Raw genomic sequence first — 16,355 nt, 5'->3', positions numbered from 1 at the left:
TGTGTAAGTTATTACTTAGCTACTCTGAACCTAAGTTTCCTCCTTTATAAAATGGGAAAGATAATATCTACTCCACAAGGTCGCTGTGAGAGTTAAAGGATATACTCTATGTACAGTGCCTGCGACAGAATAAGCATTCAATAAACATTAGCTATTACTATATTGTTGTATAGTAAATCTTATAGTAAATCTTTTAGCCAATCTTCTTGAAACAGTGCTTTACACTTGTCTATTTATCATTACTTCCTGTGTTTATCTCCTATTAGAATCTAAGTGTCATAAACACAGGGACATTTTGGTTTACCAATACATCCTCAACAACCTAGAACAGTGCTTAGCACATAAGACAAACATTTCTTTCTTTTTTGTGTGTGTGTGGGGGCCTCTTCAAGAGTCAGCTTGATTTTTTCTTTTTTATTACTTGAATGAATAATCAAACATATTCCTCAATGCACAGCAATTGGCTTTTGCAAACACCAATTCACCAAATCTTCTAAAAAATATTAAATCCAACAGACTCTTTGCAGTCCTTATCATATTAGATCGCTATTGCATGTGACATTAAGTAACTACTCATTCCTTCTTGAAACTCATTAACTTCTTTGGCTCCCATGACACTACTCTCTAAGTTTCCTTGTCTTTGGTGTCTTTCCTAGGTTCCTCATCTGCCAAGACCTTAAAAATTGGTATTCCAGGCAGGGCACGGTGGCTCACACCTGTAATCCCAACACTTTGGGAGGCCAAGGCAGGTGGATCACGAGGTTAGGAGTTCGAGACCAGCCTGACCAACATGGTGCAACCCTGTCTCTACTAAAAACAAAAATAAGCCAAGCGTAGTGGCAGGCGCCTGTAATCCCAGCTACTCAGGAGGCTGAGGCAGGAGAATTGCTTGAACCCGGGAGGCAGAGGTTGCAGTGAGCAGAGATCGCGCCATTGCACTCCAGCCTGGGCATAAATAAATAAATAAAAATTGGTATTCTGCAGTGTTCTTTCCTTGGCCCAGTGCTCTTCCCTCTACACCAGTGATTGTCAAATGCAGAAATACCAACGGGGGCTTTTGCCAAACTATACTTTCCAGGGTCTGAGAATTGCTGCCTCAGTCAATCATTATTACGGGAAAGAATTTTATAGTACTCCAGTATGCTGGGAAGGCAAAAAGGTTGTGAACTCCTCTACCTACTCTCCTTGGTCAACTCTCTCCACAGTTATATACCACCTGTGTGCTAATGACTCCATGGGCTTTTATCTATATCCATGAACCCTCTCTTGAGTCAGGGCTCTAGAATATCCAAATGCATCCACTGGATTTTCCTCATGCACATCAAACTGGGTATCCAAAACTATGATGTTTCCCCCAAGACATGCTCCTTTTGTGATGTCTCTGTCAATGAATGTCACCACCTGGTCACCAACTCCAAAAACCCAGAACTTATCTTTGACACCTCCTTTCTCCCACACCTCTCCACATCCAGTCAATCAAATCCTGTTGACTCTATCAACTAATTCTTTCTTGACTCTGTCCCACCTTCTATATCTCCATTATCATGCTCAAGTTCAGGCCTTCATCCCCTCTTTCTCAAATTACAAGAGCCTTCTAATCAGCTTCCCTATCTGTAGGTCAGTGGTTCTCAAAGTGTGGTCTCCAGACTAGCAACATCAGTATTGCCTGGGAATTTGCTAAAAATGCAAATTTCCAGGTCCCACTCCATACTTACTAAATCAGAATCTGGAGATGGATCCAAGTGAACTGCAGTTTAACAAGCCCTCCAGGTGATTCTGATGCATGTTAAACTTTTAAAAACCACAGCTCCAGGCTTATCCCCTTAGTAGTCTTCAACCTTGGATGAACATTGCAGTCACCTGATATAGTTTAAAATATTGACACCTGGACCTTACTCCCCAGGTTCTGAGTTAATTCGTCTAAGGTAGAAGAGGGAGCTGCGAAAGTTCCCCCAAGTCATTCCAGTGTGTACCCAAGATGAGGAACCCCTGTGGTAGATCCAGTCTCCACAAAGCCAAAGTGATCTATTTAAAATGCAAAGCTAATCTGATTAAAAACTTTCAACAGCTCCCTGACAAGTTAAAAAAAAAGTCCAAGCACCTCAATATAGCATTCAGTATCCTTTATAATCTAACCCTTGGCCACCAATATGAGGAAAGCACCATAGTGAAGAGGTAAATGTCAGTCTGAGGTCAAATGATCTGAGTTTAAATTCCAGTTCTCCCACTTAGTAGCTGTGAAACCTTAGGCAGCTTACTTAATCTTTCAGTGCTTCAGTGTCTACCTCGTGGAGTAATGGTGAGGATTCAATGAACGAATACAGGTAAGTCTCATAAGGACAGTTGCTGACACACAAAAAAGCACTCAGTGGATGTGAGTTATTGTTATTCAAGATGCCACCATCTACAGGGAGCCTACCTCAATGCTTCCAAATTGAGAACTCTGAGTTTATCACTTATCAGGCTGTACTGATGATCTGTTTGTATACCTATAGTACTTTTGTAATAACTGTAATTTCTCTCTAACTACTAAAATGGTGTCTAATATGTAATAGTTGTTAAATAAAACTGGTAACAGGAGAGAAACCATATGGCAACATCATATTTTAGCCTCAATTTGTTTTCAGTAGCAATAATATCACCAGTAATGATGTAATACTTTTAGAATATTCAGTTCCCACAAACACAACAGCAGGAACTTTCAAAGCCAAAGTGAACAATAGCATAACCCTGAACTGAAATAAAATACAGGCTTTTTTCCTGAAGTATTGAGTTTTCTATTGCAGGGTCTCTGTGTTGTATGAAGTAGGCAAATGGGGGATATACTGTCTTTTCTATCAGTAATTCTACATGATACTATTAATAAAAGTATCCTGTATTTTAAAGCATTCAAATGGGAATCATTATATTAAGTACCACTGCAAATTAGCAGATTGCTAAGGAGACAGCTTTTCTACCTGAGAATAACTGAGAAGCTACTAAAAAATATGACTCTTTCATGTTCAAAATGGTATGTAGCAACTAATAATAAGAACTGAAGGAAGGTCTAAGACATCAAAGAAAACCAAATTGTAACCCAAATCCACAATGTACTTACCTTTAAAATACCATCAACAGTGCCCTTATAGAGATCCACATGTCCCACGATTGCCCTCTGGTTCATCATGCGAGTTCGAACCACATCAACCGGGTTGGAGGCCAGAGCCCCAGCCAAACCACATGTAAAGCTGGAACTAAGAGGAAAAGTTTAAGTAGATTGACCCCACTTCCACTCCCTGCCCACTTAAACAGAAATTAGGCCAAACGTAAACTGTACAATGTAACTCAGACCCATCAGATAAAACCTGGCACTTGGCCTTTCATTACAATCTAAAGAGACAGGAAATTTTTCTAAAGAGACATCATTCAAAGGCTGTCCCTTCAGTTTTCAATCTGAAACTCAGCCTTTTTTTTAAAGGAGAGTTTCTAAACCTAACAAGATTCCTAAGTAGAAAGTATCATGCACCATCTATCAGTTACATAAATTTTTCAAACCACAGCATCACATGCCAAATGCATTAGAGTAACAAAATTATCATAAAGGTTGCAAGACAAAGAAAATGTAAAATGAGATCAGCAACAGTCTTTAGCCAAAAAACTGCTTTAGTTTCACAGACCTTATTTACCCCTTTTTTTCTGATTCCCACTGAGAAAAGTTTGCTTTCTCAAACAAAATTAACCAAAGCAAATAATAGATGTGCTTATTAGATATAGAAGCTGTGTATGGATAAATGTAAATCAATTAGACCTCTGATAGGCTGCTGTATTAGACAATGTTCTCAAGTACCCAAGCCCCCATAGCACCTGGCATTTCCGTGAAGTATAAAGTGTTCATAAGGCTTGAAGTTCTGATAATAGGAGAGATAAAGCTATTTAGGCCATACCTACCAGTTATCAAATTCCACCTGAGGATTTCAGTAAAAGAGGCTTTTTGTGCTCAAAATACTGGAAATAAAATGAGCACATCCCATCCTACTTACACGAAGTGAGTTAAAATTGTATCACCCATCATTCCTGACAATATTAAGTGCTTCTTAGTAATATCATAGACTGGTAGCTCTACTCCCACAACGATGGCAGCACGCTGAGCAGTTGGAACCACACCCTACGAAACACAAGTGACATTAGGCACCAAGGAAATACAAAGGGAATGATGTCTTAGAGTGAACAAAATAGGTCAGGAGTTGAAAAGTAACAGAAAAATACAAGTCTGAAGTATAGAGGTCGCTCTTTCAAATCAATGACTAATAATGGAACATATACAAATTTCCAATTCACTTGCTATACTAAAAATAAAATAATTGATACGACACCCAAAGCACAAAAGACAAAAGAAAAAAAAAGATCAACTGGACTTCATCACAATTAAAAACTTTTGTGACTCAAAAGACACCACCCAGAAAGTGAAGAGTCAACACACACAATGGAAAAAAACATTTGCCACTCATATATCTGATAAGGGACTAGTGTCAAGAATATATAAAGAACTCTTACAACAAAAAAGGCAAACAATCCAATTTTAAAATGGCCAAAAGACCTGAAGATATTTCCTTCAAAAAAGATACACAAATGGCCAATAAGCACACGAAAAGATGCTAAACATCATTAGTCACTAGGGAAATGCAAATCAAAACCACAAGGACATACCACTTCATACCTACTAGGATGGCTATAACAATTTTTCTTTTAAGTAAAAGAAGGCCAGGCGCAGTGGCTCATGCCTGTAATCCCAGCACTTTGGGAGGCTGAGGCAGGAGGATCACTTGAGGAGGAGTTCTAGACAAACCTGGGCAATACAATAAGACTCTATCTCTTAAAAAATTTTTTAAATTAGCCAGGCATGGTGGCATGTGCCTGTGGTCTCAGCTACTTGAGACGCTGGGGTGGGAGGATCACCTGAGCCTGGGAGGCTGAGGCTGCAGTGAGCTATGATTGCACCACTGCATTCCAGCTTGGGCAACACAGCAAGATCCTGCCTCAAAAAAAATAAAAATAAAAATAAATAAAAAGTAAAAGAGCAAGTGTTGGTGAGGATGTGAAGAAACAGGAACCCTTATACGCTGTCAGTGGGAATGTAAAATGGGGCAGCCACTGTGGAAAACAATTTGGCACTTCCTCAAAAAGTTAAACACAGATTACCATATGAGCGAGCAATTCTACACCTAGGTATATACCCAAGAGAACTGAAAATATATGTTCATACAAAAATGTGTACAGAAATGTTCATAGCAGTATTCATAATAGCCAAAATGTGCAAAGAACCCAAATGCTCATTAATTGATGAAGGGACAAATATAATGTGGTATATCCACACAATGGTATATTCAGCCATAAAAAGGAATAAAGTACTGATACATGCTGCAACATGGATAAACCTTAAAATCAGTATGCTAAATGGAAGAAGCCAGTCACAAAAGTCTACATATTGCCTGATTCCATTTACATGAAATACCTAGAACAGGCAAATCTATAGAGACAGAAAGTAGAGTAGTGGTTGTCTACAGCTAGGAGGGCTGGGGGAAATGAGAAGTGACAGGTAAAGGGTAAGGGTTTCTTTTTGGTAATGAAATTCTCTAAACTTTGACAGTGGTAATGGCTGCACAAATCTGTGAATATACTAAAAACAATTAAATTGCATGCTTTAAAGATGGTGAATTTTATGTGAATTATCTCAATAAAGAATTTGGGAATTATCATTATAATATGTGAATTTTCCCAATAAAGCTGTTATAAATAAAATCATGAAGCAAAAATCAGTGGGGAGAAGAGAGCTTTCAAGTTTAATTCACAGAATTTTCCGATGTGCAGAAAGGACAAACGCTAGGGTGACAGCAAAGGTATGAAGAAACAAGAGGAAAACCCAAGGGAAAGTGGTCCTTCGCTTACAAGTCCTGCTGTGGTAACATTACCGGGGTCTCACTCACTGGCACGATGCTCCTATCACAGCTCACATTACAACACAGGGTTGCTAGAGCATTAAAAGTCACATGTTTGAAGAATATTAATGACACAAGAAAACGCTTATGATAGCATGATAGCATGTTAAATAAAGCAAAGCATAAAATTATATATAGTATTATTCCATCTTCAGGGGAAAAGGTATACACACACATGTCAAATTCTTAGAAAGGATTAGAATGAAATACATCAAAATATTTTTTTCCTCTGGTATTAGGATAAGAGATGTTAATTTTCATTTTTATGCCTATTTCTTTTTACATTTTCACAATGCATGTTTTAATTTTATAACTGTGTTTAGGTGTCAGTTAAAATTGAAAATAACATACCATGGGGACATCTGCTTTCTGGGATAACTACTATATTAAAAAGTTTTCAGTTATCTCTAAGTTCCCAAACTCAATTTATAAAGTGGGGCTGCTCTGCCTATGGAGTAGCCATTCTTTATTCCTTTACTTAATAAACTTGCTTTCACTTTAAAAAAGAATAATAATAATAATCCCAGCTACTCGGGAGGCTGAGGCAGGAGAATCGCTTGAACCCAGGAGGCAGAGGTTGCAGTGAGCTGAAATCGCGCCACTGCACTCCAGCCTGGCAACATAGCAAGACTCCGTCTCAATAAATAAATAAATAAATAAATAAACAAACAAACAAAAAAAATGAAGTGGAAGTGACACAGCTATGCCAAGATGCTTGATTGTGCTGATATGGCTGGCTAGCCGAAGGGTACCTTCCTTGCTGGCTCTTTGACTTGCTTCTCATAAAGAGGGTACCCTTCACAGAAGACTGCCTTGGTGAACAGTAAGGCCCCAAACTGGAGCCCACAGGCCAAAATGAGGCTATAGACATGTTTTGAGTGGCCCACAGTGTTTCCAAAAGACTGAATTGGCTGTTAATATGTAAAAATCAGGATATTTCACACAGAAATGCAGATTTCCAGCTTCTCTTGAAAGGCCAGAAAATTTGACCACACTGGGCTCACCGTCAACACATGGCAGCAATGGGCTGGAGCTAAGTAGTAGCTGTCCTGTCCTCTCTCAAAGGGGACTGTGCTCTCCGTGCTCTCCAGGACCACAGTCCTTACCACGCTACTCTCTCTCCAACTCTGTGGTAAGTGCTAGTTATACTTTGTTATTGTGCTCGTGCTATTTTTTCTTACAATGAAATTAGGAAGAAAGTGAAATGTTTTCAGTATTCATGTTACAATCAGAGCAGGAAGATAAACAAAGATGAGCACATGTTTGAAGAAAAATGTAAACATATTTTCTTGTTGAAATGAAAAAATAAGTCCTGTATTTTTAACATGCAAATAAAACATGCCTGTCTCAGAAGAATACATTCAACAATGTACTTTGCTTCTTTATGTTAGGTGCCTAGATCATGTAAGTAGCCTGGATCATAAAAACAGTTATGTTCAGTTTCTCAAAAAATAAACATAGATTTACCACAGAATCCAGCAATTCCACTTTTGGCTATATAACCAAAAGAATTGAAAGCAGGGTCTAAAAAAGATATTTGCACACCCATTTACCCAGCAGCATTATTCACAATAGGCCAAAGGCAGAAGCCATTCAAATGTCCAATGGCTGAATGGATAAACAAAATGTGGTATATACATACAATGGAATATTATTCAGCCTTAAAAAGGAAGAAATTCTGACACATGCTACCGCATGGATGAACCTTGAGAACATTATGCTAAATAAAATCAGCTAGTCACAAAAAGATAAATATTGTGTGATTCCACTTACATGAATTACCTATAATAGTCAAATTGATAGAGGCAGAAAATAGAATGGGGGTTGCCAGGGGCTAGGGGAAGGAGAAATGGGGAGTTGCTTCATGGGTATAGAGTTTCAGTTTGATAAGACCTAAAGAGTTCTGGAGATCAGTTGTACAACAATGTGAATGTACTTAACACTACTGAACCGTCAAAAATGGTTAAGATGGTAAATTTTATGTTATGTCTACTTTTTACTACAATAAAAAATAAAGTAGCTATGCTCCTGTGAAAAAATCTCCAATTCTATTTATTCCTCTGTTTGTGTTCCTTGTCATCAGTTGTGAGAAAGTTCTAGTTAGTTCTATTTTCTGGCTTTAAATTAGACATATCAAGCAAGTGTACCCTGCTGTTACCAAAAAGCGAACCTCAAGGACCATTATGGATGCAAAGACCATTAGTTAGATGAAAGGTGATTAGATATTAGGATATATGCGTATCAGATTACTTGCTAATTGCAAAGGAGGGGAAAAAATTATGTTTTACAATGGCGAGATCTGGTGGATGTCATCTTACCAAATAATCAAACTTGGCACCACTAATCATGGGACAAACTAATATTATGTGCCTCCTGCTGTGATGCAGTATGAAATACACAGCATCACCTATGAAGCACCCTTACTAAAAATGTTTAACATGAATCTAATCAAGCCAATGGACCCTATTTACAGTTTATAGGAAATACAAAAGAGAGAGAAACAAGTTAAACACAATGAGGAAACACTTTATAAGAAAACTAGCCTGGCCAGGCATGGTGGCTCACATCTGTAAGGCCAAGGCCAGGGGATCACTTGAAGCCAGGAGATCAAGACCAGCCTAGGCAACAAAGTGAGACCCTGTCAAAAAAAAAAAAAAAAAAGGAAGGAAAGAAGGAAGGAAGAAAATAAATTATAAATTAGCCTAGTCTCATTAACAAGAAATTCTAATATGGGCTAGATATTAGGTATTAGGGACTTGTTCATTTTCTTAGATATGATAATGGTATTGTTATTATGTAGAAGACTATCCTTATCCTTAGGAGATGCACAATGAAGAATTTAATTGAGTGCCATGATGTCTGCAACCTACTTTCATTTAGCTTAGCTAAAAAGAGTGTATGTGTGTATACACATAAACAGATAAAGCAAATACGATCAAACTTTAACAGCCATCGAATCCAGCTCATAGGTATGTATTTCATAGTTCTATTCTTTCAATTTTTCTTTATGCTTGAAATTTTTGTTATGAAAAATTATAAAGGAAGAAAAATAGCAAAGCTTTCATTTTTATTTAAAAGTCTATTAATAGATTTCCCATTTCACTCTCTCTGTATATTCTACTAATAATATTATTAATATTACAATAATTAGGGATTAAAAAGTTAGAGCAACAATGACGAAAAGCAAAGTATAGATAGAAGACTGAAAGATAATATGACAAAAAGTTTAACAGAAATTATCTCTAGGCAGTGGGACTACTGGATTTTTTTTCTTTTTACTTTTCTATATTTTCTCAATATTTTACAGTACATGTTATACTTTTTAGGTTAAAAAATTGTTTAAGGTAACAGCTTTTCTTTTTTTTTTTTTTTTTTGAGACAGAATCTCGCCCTGTCACCCAGGCTGGAGTGCAGTGGCATGATCTTGGCTCACTGCAACCTCCGCCTCCAGGGTTCAAACAATTCTCCTGCCTCAGCCTCCTGAGTAGCTGGGACTACAGCCATGCACCACTATGCCTGGCTAATTTTTGTATTTCTAGTTGAGATAGGGTTTCACCACGTTGGCCAGGCTGGTCTCGAACTCCCGACCTCAAGTGATCCACCTGCCTTGGCCTCCCAATGTGCTGGGATTACAGGCATGAGCCACAGCACACGGCCGGTAACAGCTTTTGAACATAAGCACTACAAAGACATACATCATCGTGTTAGTACAGAACTGGCAAAAAAAAATACACTGAACAACTACATTCACTGTGAATATGATCGAAACGGCCATCTCAAATAATGTAATAACTTTCCCCACCTAAATAATCCCCAAACATTATGAAGAAATAAAAGGCCAATGATAAGTTTTTGGCCCTTCAAGGGAGATGAGGAGTTTCTTACCTTAGTTTTTGGATTATAATTCATGATTTTATGTCTTTATATAAAAAAAAATTCTCTGCAAATTGTAGGAACTGAGACTGTAGGATAATAGCAGGAGAAGAGTACTTACCCTCCACAGACCCCTGGTGCCTTCTTGTTGGTATATATCGATAAAGCTTCCAATCATGCTCCCTTGGAACAAGCTTCCTTGAGCCTGCATTCGAATCTAAAATGAAAAGAGGTGAACATTTTGTTTTGTCAGAGAGAACCAAAATGCTAAATTCATTTTAAGTTCATTTAAATTCATTTTAAATTCATCTAAAATTTAAAAAGCAGTATTCAGGAATCCCAGAAAAATATCTGCTATTATGATAAAGTTAATTAGTTAAACTGTATAGAAAAAGAATTTGTGTCAAAGTGTATTTTATAAAGATGATTTTCATCAGCCTCACATTCCTCACACTAAGTCTATTATTTCTGGAGCCAGAAGAAAATTTGGAAAAGAGAAAGAACAAGTACTCAGCAGGACTAAAAAATGACTCATTTAGTGAAAAATTAGAAACAACTTAATATCCAAAAACAACAACTACACAGATTGGCTACAGAAATTATATATTCATTTAATAGAATACTATGGAGCCATAAAATTTTGTTGTACAATGGTGTTTGCTGACACTGAAAGATATAAAAAATTAATTGCTAACCAGAAAAAAAATTGCAAAGTACTATATCATTTTTATAAAAAACATGTAAACTTAAAAATATCCATAAGCACAGCAAAGAGACGAGGTGAACATATAAAACTAAATACTTACAGTGGTTTATGTCTGAGTGGTGAGGCTACAAGTAAGCATTTTTCTCTTTTGTGTTTTTTCTGCCTTCCATATTTTTCTACATTAAACATGCATTGCTTACGTAATTATAAAAACGAAAAATGTGTTTTAAAATATAATTTTATGTTTATGAGACCTTAAGTTGAGTTCTATTTATAAAAAGCATGATATTATATTCTGGCAAGTGGCCTTTGAGAGCTGCAAGAAAGGAAAGATAGCATTAAATGGCCATGTAAAAGGTTTGGTACAATTTCCCACAGACTCTGCACACACACAATCCTAGTAGTCAGTCACTAAATACTAGTGGCCCAAATGTAGGCCTAATTTTTATGAAGCACCATGCTACCATTCTAGGTTTCAACAAATGTCTTTAGTAAGTCATGTAATGGCAACGTGCTTTTATGCAGAAAGTTAACTGTTACTACCAAGAGTTTTCAAATATTATCATTATAAAAACCTAAACCCATTAAATCAAGATACGAACTATCACAAAGATAAATGAAAACTACTAATACACTGTGGTAAGTAGAACACTTCTTTAAGGAGGTGATTCTTGAGCAACAGAGGGACCAGCATGAGGCAAGCGAAGTACTTTTCTTAGGCATGAAATGTAAGGGAGTGCAAGAAAAATTCAGTAATCAAGATAAATGATGTCTCAATATGATATTTTTTAACCAAAATTAATCCACAAAAAGCCATGATTAATCAAATATCAAATTTAACTAAAGCTAGGACTCAACAGGGCCAGGATTAGGGTAAGGTGAATGAGATGAGTTATATGAAACTTTGGTATTTGGTTCATCATGAATTTTTTGCATTAATTTTGATTGTTTAAAAATACTGCATACAAATGTTGTTTATATTGATTACTGAGTTTTGTGGCACCTTCTTACATTCTGCATCAAAGGGGACTGCCTTGCTTGTTTTTCCCTAGTCCTGGCCCTGTTTATGAGCCTGGTCTTGAAGGACAAATTCACCAGGAAAATGAGAAAGACGTTTCAGGAAGAAAGTGTTACATGCACAAAGGCAAAGAAGCAGTACATAGTAGATCAGATATGGATTTAGATAGATCTCTCCAGCTTCATCTGGAGATGGGTTGAGGGAGTGGAGTACACACTAGAGTGAAGGGACAAGTTAGGAGGCTACTGAGATGAGGCCCTACAACAGGAATGGTGGGGAAAGGACAAAGTTGAGAAATATAGATGAGGCAAAATCTGTAGAAACTTGATACCTAATCCAATACTAGAAGGAAGCAAAGATATAGAAGAATCAAAGATGATCTGGGTTTCTAGTTTATATGACCCAGTAGGTCTGGGTAGTGTGGTAGATTATTGTCTCCCAAAATCTACTCTCCTTTCTTGAAGCTAGATGTAGCCATGGAACTAAGTCCTTCAGAATGGAACATGAACAGAAATAATGGTTGAAACTTCCCAGTGTCTTGCTTAGAAGGAAATTGCCTGTATTTCAGAACAGCCAAACAGCCCTACTAAATGAGAAAAAGTTGTCCTTGGCCAGGCACGGTGGCTCCTGCCTGTAATCCCAGCACTTTGGGAGGCCAAGGTGGGAGGATCACCTGAGGTCAGTAGTTTGAAACCAGCCTGGCCAACATGGCGAAACCCCGTCTCTACTAAAAATACAAAAATTAGGCAGGCGTGGTGGTGTGCACCTGTGTAATCCCAGCTACTCAAGAGGCTGAGGCAGGAGAATTGCTTGAACCCAGGAAGTGGAGGTTACAGTGATCCGAGATCATGCCATTGCACTCCAGCCTGGGTGACAGAGCGAGACTCCATCTCAAAAAAAAAAAAAAAAAAAGGTTGTCCTCGCAGAAGAATTCTAGCTAAGAAACATGGATGGAATGAGGAATTAGAAAATCACCACTTTGCGACCTTAAATGAAACAACTGATTGAGGTAATGGCCACCAATGGATGAAACCATTAGATGAAGGATTGACAGGAAACTACAAAGGAGAAATCGGGCTGTCATGCCTGAACCCACTGATCAATCTTAACATCCCTATATTGGGACAACCAAACACTGTGTGCCTCCTCAAATGACTCGGTATGACCTTTACAGAAACCTTCCTTTTACAGAGAGAGAAGATTTAGAGGAATAAGTTAAATGATATCACAAGGAAGCAAAAAGACAAATCCAAAACTTGGGAATTCTAAAGGAGAGCTGATCCCATTTATTTGACAAGTTAATAGCAAAAAGCAAATAAATAAATAAATAAATAAAAGGTATACGGACAGGAGTGGGATGCTCTAGCATAAAAAGGACTTAAGAAACATAACTATTAAATATAATGCATAGGCTTTGGAACCCAAGTTAAACAAATCAACTGTAAAATATGACAGTCTGGAAATGTGAACATAGATTATTAGATGTTACTAATGAATAAATGTTAATTTTGTTAAATGTAACAATAGCACCATGGTTATATAGACAAATATTGCTTTTATGAAATGCACATCGAAGTATATGGGGGAAAATGACAATGTCTGGAATGTGCCTTAAAATAATTCAGAAAAACGGAATAAAAAGCACGTGTAGCAAAATCTTAGCTACCTCCGTGATGCATACAAAGACATTCACTGTACTATGTTATTTTCTACTCACTCATATGTTTGAAATTGTTTATCAAAAACTACATAAAGATTTAAACTGTTAAAGATAAAAATGGAGGCAACAATTGAGATAAACCCCAAGACCAGCCACCCATCATCAGGTAACCGAAACTTAAGTCATCCTATTTCCTCGGAACTGCTATCTCTAATCATAAACACAAGACATAAGCTTTACATCTTTGTCAGAATGCTTCAGTAAAATGAAACCAATAACTATAGACAATCACCTTAAACAGCTGCTTGCCTTTAAAAGAAGGATAATTTACAACAGCCAATCACAATAAAGGTCAAAATGTTTCTGTCCTGCTTTATAAACTGTACTGTAAGATAAGTTTGTTATCACTTGGTTTGAAGTATCCTGGATCAAGATCTGTACTTTCTCTTATTGCATACAATAAACTTTAAAATTTTTCCTAACTCATTTTATTTTTGACAGATCAAAAGGAAACTGCTTTCCCTTGACTCTCTTCCCATGGGCTGGAATGTAGGTTTGATGGTGGTCCAACTTCAATTATACAGATTAAAATAATACCATAGGACAGGGGTCAACAAACGTTTTCTGTAAGGGTCCAGACAGTAAATATATTAGGCTTTGCAGGGCTTATGACCTCTGTTGTGACTACTCAGCTCTGCCACTGAAGCACAAAAGCAATTATAGACAATAAATAAACAAATGGGGTGGCTGTGTTCCAATAAAACTGTATTTACAACAGGAGGTGGGCCAGATTTGACCCACAGACAGTAGTTTGCCAATCCCTGCCCTAGGAGATGGCAGTGCAACAAAAATGAAGAAACCTGGATCCTGGATGACTACATGAAGTAGTTCTGCCTTACCAGCATTAACTGCAGTCCTCTAGATGGTTACATGAGAGAGATATAAACTTGTATATGGAGACCTTTTTATTTTTGAGTTTCTTTGTGATAGTAGCTTAGCCCATAACCTAACTGATATAGTGAGAGCTAAAGTATTAAGAATGAAAAAGGCGGTCGGGCACGGTGGCTCACGCCTGTAATCCCAGCACTTTGGGAGGCCGAGGCGGGCAGATCACGAGGTCAGGAGATCGAGACCATCCTGGCTAACACTGCGAAACCCCGTCTCCACTAAAAATACAAAAAATTAGCCAGGCGTGGTGGCGGGCGCCTGTAGTCCCAGCTACTCAGGGGGCTGAGGCAGGAGAATGGCATGAACCCAGGAGGCGGAGCTTGCAGTGAGCCAAGATCGTGCCACTGCACTCCAGCCTGGGAGACAGAGCGAGACTCCGTCTCAAAAAAAATAATAATAATAGTAAAAAAAAAATGAAAAAGGCCACCAAGGAGAGACTGAAGAGGAGAAAAGAGCTAAAGATGGAACCTTGGGTGGGGGAAGTAAAAGATTTAAAGTATATGCATAAAAAGGAAGCCCATGAATGAAACTAAGGAACAGGAAAACTAGAAGCAGAATCTAAATAGTGTAGTAACAAAACCAAAAAAGAACTTCTAGTAGAAGGAATTAGTCAAAACAGGTTAAGTAAGATGAGAACTAAAATGTCCAGTGGATTGGATAATGAGGACATTACTGCTGACTCTGCAGAGAGTGATTTCAATCAAGTAGCAGGAGTGATTACAGCAGGTTATGGAGGAAATGGAATGTAAAGATTACTCTTTTGTAAAATCTGGATGAGAAGGTAAGAAAAGAGATAGCATGGTGTTTTGAGGTCAGAGGGTCAAGAAAATATTTTAGGATCGAGAGACTTGACCATATTTATCATTTGAGAGCAGATAACCAGTAAAGGGGAAGACACTGAAGATAAGAGAAAGAGGACAAATGACAGATAAAGGTCTCTGATGAAACAGAAGTGAATAAAAGTAGAGTAACCAGGTTTTTTTTTTAAACTTGAGCATGTATCAAAATCACTTGAAGGGCTTGTCAAACCAGACTGCTGGGCCCCATCCTACCCTTTCTGATTCAGTAGATGTTGGATGGGGCCTGATAATTTGCATTTCTAACAAGTTCCCAGGTAATACTGGTCTGGTCTGGAAAACCACTACAGTAAGACAAGATAAGGATGGGTATAGATGGAAGTAAGTTTACACCTGTAAGGTAGAAAGGACACGAAATTGAGAGGTATAAGGCCAGGCCATAGGAGGGGGGGTTGTCTGCTGAGAGTAAGAGGAACAAGGAGCTCTCCAATTAAATTCTCTTCATAAATACTTGTTCTAAGTCAACAAAAATAAGCATGAGGAAAGGACTCCCTATTCAATAAATGGTGCTGGGATAGCTGACTAGCTATATGCAGAAGAATAAAACTGGGCCCCTACCTTTCACCATATACAAAAATTAACTCAAGACAGATTAAAGATTTAAATGTAAGACCTCAAATTATAAGAATCCTAAAAGAAAACCTAGGAAATGCCATTCTGGGCATTGGCCTTGGGAAATAATTTATGACTAAGTCATCAAAAGCAATTGCAACAAAACAAAAAATTGACAAGTGGGACCTGATTAAACTAAATATCTTCTTCACAACAAAAGAAACTACCAACAGAGTAAAGCGACAACCTACAGAATGGGAGAAAATATTCACAAACTATGCATCTGATGAAAATCTGGTATCGAGCATCTATAAGGAATTTAATTCAACAAGCAAAAACCAAATAACTCTATTAAAAAGTAGGCAAAAGACATGAACGGACACTTCTCAAAAGAAGACATACAAGCAGCCAACAAACATGAAAAGATGCACAATATCACTAATCATCAGAGAAATGTAAATCAAAACCACAACAAGATACCATCTCAGACCAGTCAGAATGGTTATTATTAAAAAGTAAAAACAACAGATGCTGGCGAGGCTGCAGAGAAAAGGGAATGCTTAGACACCATTGGTGGGAATGTAAATTAGTTCAGCCACTTTGGAAAGCAGTTTGGAGACTTCTCAAGGAACTTAAAACAGAGGGCTACCATTCAACCCAGCAATCCCATTACTGAGTATATATCCAAAAGAAAATAAATAATTCTACCAAAAAGACACATACACTCCTATGTTCAGCACAGCACTATTCACAATAGCAAAGACAT

At 37.6% G+C, this 16,355-nt stretch overlaps 1 protein-coding gene across 4 annotated transcripts in view; it reads right to left on the bottom strand.

The window, feature by feature from the left end:
• Positions 1-16,355, bottom strand: part of SLC25A14 (solute carrier family 25 member 14) — a 32,340-nt gene that overhangs the window by 3,508 nt on the left and 12,477 nt on the right. For 3 of the 4 annotated variants that reach the window (XM_030807095.1, XM_003262319.3, XM_030807096.1), the window contains 3 exons: positions 9,970-10,065; positions 4,020-4,144; positions 3,098-3,233 (listed from right to left, as the gene is read on the bottom strand). In XM_030807095.1, the coding sequence (XP_030662955.1) occupies positions 3,098-3,233; positions 4,020-4,144; positions 9,970-10,065 (357 nt within the window). Of the gene's footprint in view, positions 1-3,097; positions 3,234-4,015; positions 4,145-9,969; positions 10,066-16,355 lie in introns of those variants that run through there. The other variant, XM_030807097.1, reaches the window with a different exon arrangement.

Source organism: Nomascus leucogenys, chromosome X (genome assembly GCF_006542625.1).
Source record: "Nomascus leucogenys isolate Asia chromosome X, Asia_NLE_v1, whole genome shotgun sequence".
Classification (NCBI taxonomy): Eukaryota; Metazoa; Chordata; class Mammalia; order Primates; family Hylobatidae; genus Nomascus; species Nomascus leucogenys.
This window is presented reverse-complemented; position numbering and strand designations above follow the sequence as displayed.